Source organism: Protobothrops mucrosquamatus, unplaced genomic scaffold (genome assembly GCF_001527695.2).
Source record: "Protobothrops mucrosquamatus isolate PMUCROS unplaced genomic scaffold, P.Mucros_1.0 scaffold_22, whole genome shotgun sequence".
Taxonomy (NCBI): domain Eukaryota; kingdom Metazoa; phylum Chordata; class Lepidosauria; order Squamata; family Viperidae; genus Protobothrops; species Protobothrops mucrosquamatus.
This window is the reverse complement of record NW_015386098.1, coordinates 1,280,166-1,288,351: the sequence shown is the minus strand read 5'-3', so window position 1 is coordinate 1,288,351 and position 8,186 is coordinate 1,280,166. Positions and strand designations below refer to the sequence as shown.

Genomic DNA, 8,186 nt, shown 5'->3' with positions numbered 1-8,186 from the left:
TTCTATATTTAGGCAAGAAAAACTAAATGCATAGGTGTAGTATAGGTGATACCTTCCTCACAGTAGTAACTGTGAGAGGGCTCTCGAAATCTTAGTGGACAATTACTTAAATATGAGCCAGCAGTGTACTACAGCTACCAAAAAAGCCAATACAGTGCTAGGCTGCATTAACAGAGGGATAGAATCAAGATCACGTGAAGTGTTAATATCACTTTACAATGCCTTGGTAAGGCCACACTTGGAATATGCATCCAGTTTTGGTCACCGCGATGTAAAAAAGATGTTGAGACTCTAGAAAGAGTACAGAGAAGACCAACGAAGATGATTAGGGTACTGGAGGCTAAAGCATATAAGGAACGGCTGCTGGAATTGGGTATGTTTAGTTTAATGAAGGATGAGGGATGACATGATAGCAATGTTCCAATATCTCAGGGGTTGCCACAAAGACAAGAGAGTCAAGCTATTCTCCAAAGCACCAGAAGGCAGGACAAGAAGCAACGGATGGAAACTAACCAAAGAGAGAAGCAACCTAGAACTAAGGAGAAACTTCCTGACAGTTAGAACAATTAATCAGTGGAACAACCTGCCTCCAGAAGCTGTGAATTCTCCAACACTGGAAGTGTCGCGCTGTTGCGTGAGCTGCACTGGTTGCCAGTGGCCTTCCGGGTGCGCTTTAAGGTGTTAGTTACCACCTTTAAAGCGCTCCATGGCATAGGACCTGGCTACCTCCGAGACCGCCTTCTGCCACAGATTCCCTCCCATAGACCGGTACGCTCCCACAGAGTGGGTCTCCTCAGGGTGCCGTCGGCCAAGCAATGTCGACTNTACCCCCCGAGATCCGGATGATTCCGGATCTCCTTACTTTCCGCCGCGCCCTCAAGACATGGCTTTTCCAACAAGCGGGCCTGGCCTAGGGAGGATTTTTAAATTGGGTTTCTTAGAAATTTTAATTACCACAACACTAAAATATTGGTTTTAATTTGGTTTTATTCGGTGGGGTGTGTGGGTTTGTCTTTGTTTTTTTAAAAAATGTTGTGAGCCGCCCTGAGTCCTTCGGGAGAAGGGCGGGATACAAATTGAATAAAATGAAATGAAATGAAATGAAGTCTTTAAGAGATTGGACAGCCATTTGTCTGAAATGGTATAGGGTTTCCTGCCTGAGCAGAGGGTTGGACTAGATGTCCTCCAAGGTCCCTTCCAACTTTATTATTATTATTATTATTATTATTATTATTATTATTATTATTATTATTATTATTATTATTATTATTATTATCATCATCATCATCATCATCATCATCATCATCATCTAATATGTAATATTTATGTTCAGTTTTGCTTCAAATGTTTTGTTGTAAAAAGTCCCCTAATATAAGGTATTTCTGGATGTTACTTTTTAATATAAATGCATCTCAAGTGCCTCTTCTCTTGTCTCTTTTATAATATATGTGTTTTAGTATTTTTTTTGTTGGAAAGTGGTTCACAAAGTTTGAAGTACTGCACATACAGTAGATTAGACATACCTAGCCTCATGTTGAGTTTTGGGAGTTAACTGGGATTAGATTGCCTACCTCTGTTTTATTCGATCATAAAATCCTGTTTTCATTCTTTCCATGCCCTGTAATCTCCTCCAGTCATTATTCTTTTTGTTTTTCTTTTAAGTAGGCTGAGATAAGACTGATATATAACTGGAGAGCCAGTATTGCATGCAGCCATAAAAAAAACCTTGGGATATTGTTACAAGAGTTCCTTCAAAAGTTCTCACTGACAATGGAATAGTAACAAGACTTTGTTAAATACATGAAAAATAATCAGTTAAACAACGCAATTTAAATGCCTGTCTGAAAATGTTCTGTTTTTGTTCTGACCCATCCAAATTTAGTTTTTGCCCTGATCATCTACTTCTTAATCATTACCTTACTGACATTTTGGAATGTGTCTATTGGTAGATTACTAAAGGTCAACTCTGGTCCTCAAGCTGAAAAAAGTTGTGTTTGGAAGTGGTTTGCCATTATCTTCTTAGAGCTGAGAGAGATTGACTGGCTCAGAATCACCTAACTGGTTTTATATCTAAGACAGGACTAGAATTCACAGTCTCCTGATTTGCAGCCAGAGCCTTTAATATCAAACTGACTCTCTATAGCAGGGGTGTCAAACTGCCAGCCCATGAGCCGGATGCATCATCCCGAAGCCGCGTCCACCCCATTGCCGGCAATAGCAAAACCGTCCCAATACGTTGTGTGATGTCACGTGACGTCGCGGGTTTGACAGGTCTGCTCTATAGCTAAATTGTCATCAATTAAATATTTAGCTGAGAGGACTTGCCTTTCTTAGAAACACCATCTTGAGCGTGTGTTATGAATGAGCTCCTGGATCTTATTTGCCTTTAGAGCAAATAATTTTGACAATGCAGAATGATTGAGTTGGTTGAAAAATATGTCTTAATGTCCATTAGAGTTCTATCTGTTATGGCTCTTGAGCCTCATTTTTATTAGGTATGGAACCTAAGTTTGGACCTTATTCTGGCCACTTGATAGGATTTTATGTTGTTCTCATGATCTGTTTGATGCCCAACCTCATTATATATAACAATCTGCTTTCTTGTGATATTCTGAAGATAAAGATTGCCCTATTTTCAAGAATTTGTTTCGAACATGGCAAGTTTCTTTTTTCCCTTTATTCTACAATTGTCTCTGAAAATGTATCATTGATTCTAATTCTTAGTTGTGCCTTAATTCAGGAATAAGGGTTGCTGAAAGCTAAATATCCACTATAGCCAACATTACGGTAGAAGCAATGGAGATATATAGACAATTCTAGCCTGTCATCATGAGATTCACTGGCCATCATTTGCTATTCCATATCTTAAGTCCTCTGCAGAGTTACATACTGACTATCTAAAATGCTTGTGGGTTATAAGGTGAATGATAAATTATCTATTTCTGTTCTTGTCAAATACAGAGTCCTCCAAAGGGATCCTGTGGATAATTCTGTCCTGCCGCTCCTTTTTCTGCCATGGACAGTTTCAACTTCTCCACCACAGTGGCTGTTTGGGAAGAGAATTCAACAACTTCGGGTACAGCCTTTCTTTCTGGAAATTTATCCCTAGCTTCTAGTCTGGGCCTAGATATTAGTGGTGTCCTTATTCCCCTGGTATATCTCATTGTCTGTGTTGTAGGACTAGCTGGAAATTCTCTAGTCATTTATGTGGTTTTGTGCCATTCAGTTAGTGAATCAGTGACTAACATCTATATCTTCAACTTGGCACTGGCAGATGAACTCTTTATGCTTGGCCTACCCTTCTTGGCAGCACAAAATGCTTTATCATATTGGCCTTTTGGCTCATTTATGTGCCGTCTAGTAATGGCTGTGGATGCCATAAACCAATTTACTAGTATTTTCTGCCTCACCGTGATGAGCATTGACCGCTATCTAGCTGTGGTGCACCCTGTGAAATCCTCAAAATGGCGGACAGTCCGAGTCGCTAAGACTGTCAGTGCCACTGTGTGGGTAATCTCATCTGTGGTCGTGCTGCCTGTGGTCGTGTTTTCAGAAGTCCCTCATGGTATGAGTACATGCCACATTAAATGGCCTGAGCCTGCTTCAGTATGGAAAGCTGGTTTCATCATCTACACAGCTACACTCGGCTTCTTTGGGCCACTGCTGGTTATCTGCTTGTGTTACCTGCTTATTGTTGTCAAAGTTCGTTCATCAGGCAGAAAGGTGCAAGCACTGACAGCTAAACGCAAACGCTCTGAACGGAGGATCACACGCATGGTAGTAATTGTGGTGGCAGTCTTTGTACTCTGTTGGCTACCTTTCTATATGCTCAACATCATCAACGTCATCTGGACTTTGCCTGAGGAACCATCACTCTTTGGAATTTACTTTCTGGTTGTTGTCCTGCCCTATGCCAACAGTTGCACCAATCCTATCATCTATGGCTTCCTCTCCTACCGATTCAAACAGGGTTTTCGCAAAGCCATCTTGAGACCCTCCCGCCGAGTACAGAACCAAGAGGTAGCCATGGCAACCACTGCAGATAACATGGAAGAAGAGGAAGAGGGGGAGGAGGAAGAAGAGGAAATGTTAGCTAAAGTAAAGGAGATCAGCAAGATTACCCAAAATGGTAATGGAGGACAGCAAGAGAGTGAACCTGCCAGTGAGCCAGGAAAAGGCAGTGAACACAAGCCAAATTCTGAAGAGCCCATAAGTTGTGAGAAGCCCAACATAGTTAACATCAGCTGTTTATAGTTATAGGGAACTGGATCTCTCTCTCTTTCTCCTGAAATTGCCTGGCAGAGACTTATGTAATAATATTTTTTTAAAAGAATAATTCATAAATTAAGGATTTTTATAGTACTAACCAGTCCTGTGATGTCTTTTTGAAGCAAGGTACTCTACTAACATGACCATAACTATTCCCATAAATCAGAATAACTGAACAGAAACTGAAAACAGGCTTGACCCATCATTAAGGTTAGAAGTAGGGATAAGATTGTCTTTGTTCTTTGCAAATGCTCAGAAATTGATAATTGGAATCAACTGCTCAGCAAAATTTCAGCTAAATTTGCCAGGCCCTCTAGGGAGATCTAGAAATCCACTGCACTGGAAAGCTAAAGCAAGTGTGATTGTATCTCCTCCTCCTTCATATTATTTAGTTAAATAGGAATACTAAGGCACTTCCAAATGTTATCTCATTGCAGAATTCAAAAATGTTTCATCCCTTTGGCCTAGGTTCCCTCATATCTTTGTCAAGGTTATCTTCCTTACTTATACTGTAGATAGACAGAAGTATATTTACAATTAGGTTTAGCACATCTCAGTCTCAAAAATCTGGATGTTTTACCACATGGCAATAAGGAAACATAGAAATGTCTCTTTTTTGCCTTCTAGTGGTTATTTGGATTTTTTTGCAATCTCCAGAATTCAGATCCCCTAAGGAAGTGTTTTGGATATGGTAAAACTGTGACTCGGGGTCATGATGGCTCAGTGATTAAAGACACTGAAATGTCAGCTGGAAATGAGGTGAGCTCCCATTACTTGCCACAGTTCCTGCCCACCTAGCAATTTGAAAGCATGCAAATGTGAGTAGATAAAAAGGTACCACTTTGGTAGTAAGGTAACAGTGTTCCATGCACCTCAGCATATAGTCATGCTGGCCACATGACCACAGAAATGTATTTGGACAATGCTGGGTCCCTTTACAAGTGTGATTGCCCATCAGTGGTACCTCAAAGTAACCATTCCTTCAAAATCAAGAAAAGGATGAAGCTTCTTTAAAGTGCTGCCAATAGGGTCCGCAGAATGCCCCTTCTGCCAATGTGGGTGAAGTAGTTAATCCCATCGAGGTGAGCTGGTTTCTCAGATAGCCATGGTGTGGAAGGTTTCAACAGTAATAACCAACATCTTGAAGTGGACCTGGAAGCAAGCTGGCAGATAGTACAGCTCACAGAACAGTGATGTAACATAGGTCACCTAGGGACCCCAAGAACTGCCTGAGCAGATGCATTCTGCACCACCATGCATTCTGAATACTCTTCAAGGGTAAGCCCATGTAGAGCACATTACAGGGGGGATAATGCTAGATCCCCCACCAGATCACATTGCCATCGCTCTAACAAGAATATTATATCTGCTGTGTGACCGCTGTCCTGAATCAGGCTCAAGATAATCTGGGCCATAGGCCCATGGCAGGTTGAAGTCTCCCAGGATCATAAGCCTGGGGAATTTCACTGCCAACTCAAAGGTGCTTTTTCACAAGGCAACTGGACTTTCTTGTTTTTCTTTGAAGATGTTTTGCTTCTCATCCAAGAAGCTTCTTCAGAGCTGAAGACGTTTCTTGGATGAGAAGCGAAATGTCTTTAAGAAAAAACAACTAGTTGCCTCGTATAAAAGGACCTTTGGGATAACTATGACCTGGATGGCTGAGAATCTTCATTCACTGCCAACCCTGAAATGGCCTGCAGCAGCTCAGTCAGGGAGGTTGCCATGCAGCAGGGATGTTGGTACACTAGCAACAATCCCAACTGATCTGATGAGCGCGGCTTCAGAAACATGGTCTCACAACTGGAAACTTGGGGACCAAAGCCCTGAAAGTCAAGGGCTACACAGTTCAACCTAAGTTAATATTCCTTTCTTTTCCTCTCCAGAAGCTCTTCTATGTCTTTAAAAGCTGTATGATAGAAGTTTATTGTATTAGCAACAGTTCAATTGATAGATGGCAATGGATGCACTGGGAATAGTTACAACTCCCCACAGGTATTTGATACTGCCATCTGTGCTTCTTTAAACTTTGTTGACATTTTTTGAATTAAATTGCCTGAACCAGGTTCTTCCTAGTAAGCTGAAATTCGATAGTAACACTCTTCCTACAAGGAAATTGTCATTTCTTGCACTTCTACCTGTTGTGCAGATATAAAAAGCAGCACTTCTGAAATCATGTACACACATGGGACATTACATACAAGACTTAAAAGAATGTGGAGGGTGATCAAGTGGGCACACAGTTCCATCTCCTTCAGTTGTTATATGGCTTTACCTCAGCTTTATACCTTGAACTTTTCCATATCTCTGGTTGCTAAGATACCCTACTATAATCCAAATTTCTGTATGTGATTTTGGACACCTCCAGAGGAGACTTTATAAGAAGAGCATATAAGGCTCACTTCATCTAGTGCAGGTATGTCAAACACGCAGCCCGCAGGGCGGATGTGGCCCATGCAGGCCACGCCCACCCCAGCCCCACAAAGGCAAAAAAAGTTCCGATACGTCACGATACAGCCCATGATGGGATCGGGTTTGACACCTGTGATCTAGTGGATTTGAAGTGACGAGTAGGGATTTGAGGAAAATCTTGTACTTCAAGATCAACTCAAATTATACCTTTTCCTCACAGTACAGAGAGTGTTTGTACATTTCTAACATCTGGTCAATTTCTGTCTTTGAGTTAGATGGAATTTTGGCTTTCCTTGAATCTTGTCAATCTTATAATAATTAAAAACAACTATGTGAGGGACCCTGAATACATCAAAGACATACGTTTTCTTCAATGTAAAAGCAGTCTTTGTCCTGCATTTTATCCTGCTTTTAGTTGTGGTGGAAGAATATGCACACACACCCAGAGAGCCCATAAACACATAATTTAAAAGGAATAATTTACTCCATCATATCCCAGCCTCTTAAGTTAGATAGTTAAGGAGTGATGAAAAAAAAAAGAATATCACATGCCCTTTCAAATGTGCCTATGGGAGATGTGAGGTTGTTAAAACAGTAGTATTTTCATAGTTACTTAAAATAAAAAAGCAGATTCAGTTTTGTTAGTCCAAAGAAAAAAATCTTTTCAAATATTCACTACCATTATAATTACTGTGTTGGACAATATTGTAAAGGTTATCAGCTCTGTATGGCATATATTGCTTACTGTAGTTTTGGAAAGAATTCTGGGAACTACAGGGGCATAATAAATTTATTAAAAGCAACAAAAATTTCATAAACTAGAGAGAAAATTTAATGGCTCTTATTTCTGAACATGCAGCATATAATCATGCCTGTGATATTATTATGAGCTTTAAAATTCCTCACTGATAGTGTGAAACCCTGCAGTGTCGCAATAGGAGGGTGGTGTTTCATCAGTAATATATTGCTGTGCTTATCAGAAAGGCCCTCATTAAAAATCAGAAGTTGTGAGAACAAGCTTCTAATTAAAGTTGCAGGGGATCCCTGATGTATGTGGATGTCTGGAGGTCAAACACAAATTACTGTGGTATTTCACCTTGTGGTTTCATTCCCTAATCCCTAAGACACTTACATGAAAACACCAAACACAGCTTGCTTCCTGCAAAAGCCTTTTCACCATATCCAATTTGCTTTTAAGTTATGTTGGAAATCCAACTGGGACAGTATATCAACTTAAACATTCCCACCAATTGTCCTCTGCAAATCCTCCCAAATTACATCTTACTGTCACCAGAAGGTACAAACTCCTAAGTCTGACTTATAATTTAAAATTCACTGTTAAAAATAGAGGGTACCAAGTGCTTGTCATCAATAGACATTAGGGCTAATTTGAGGGTCTTGATACACAAACAAAAAATATGTTTTGCATGGGTTCAAATACAGATCCTTCTGCCTTTGGATGGAATGGGACAGGATAGAGTTAGGTAGGATAAGAAGATTGTTAAGTA

At 40.3% G+C, this 8,186-nt stretch overlaps 1 protein-coding gene across 1 annotated transcript; it reads left to right on the top strand.

Moving 5' to 3' along the window:
- The first annotated feature begins 2,993 nt into the window (after nt 1-2,993).
- SSTR3 (somatostatin receptor 3) lies at nt 2,994-4,254 on the top strand. Its single transcript, XM_015832018.1, has one exon. It carries the CDS (start codon nt 3,016-3,018, stop codon nt 4,252-4,254), a length of 1,239 nt encoding a protein of 412 aa, XP_015687504.1. The 5' UTR covers nt 2,994-3,015.
- Nucleotides 4,255-8,186: the final 3,932 nt, after the last annotated feature.

What these genes read in the sequence shown, in the direction of transcription:
- SSTR3 (XM_015832018.1), top strand. Translation starts at nt 3,016, where the DNA reads ATGGACAGTTTCAACTTCTCCACCACAGTGGCTGTTTGGGAAGAGAAT.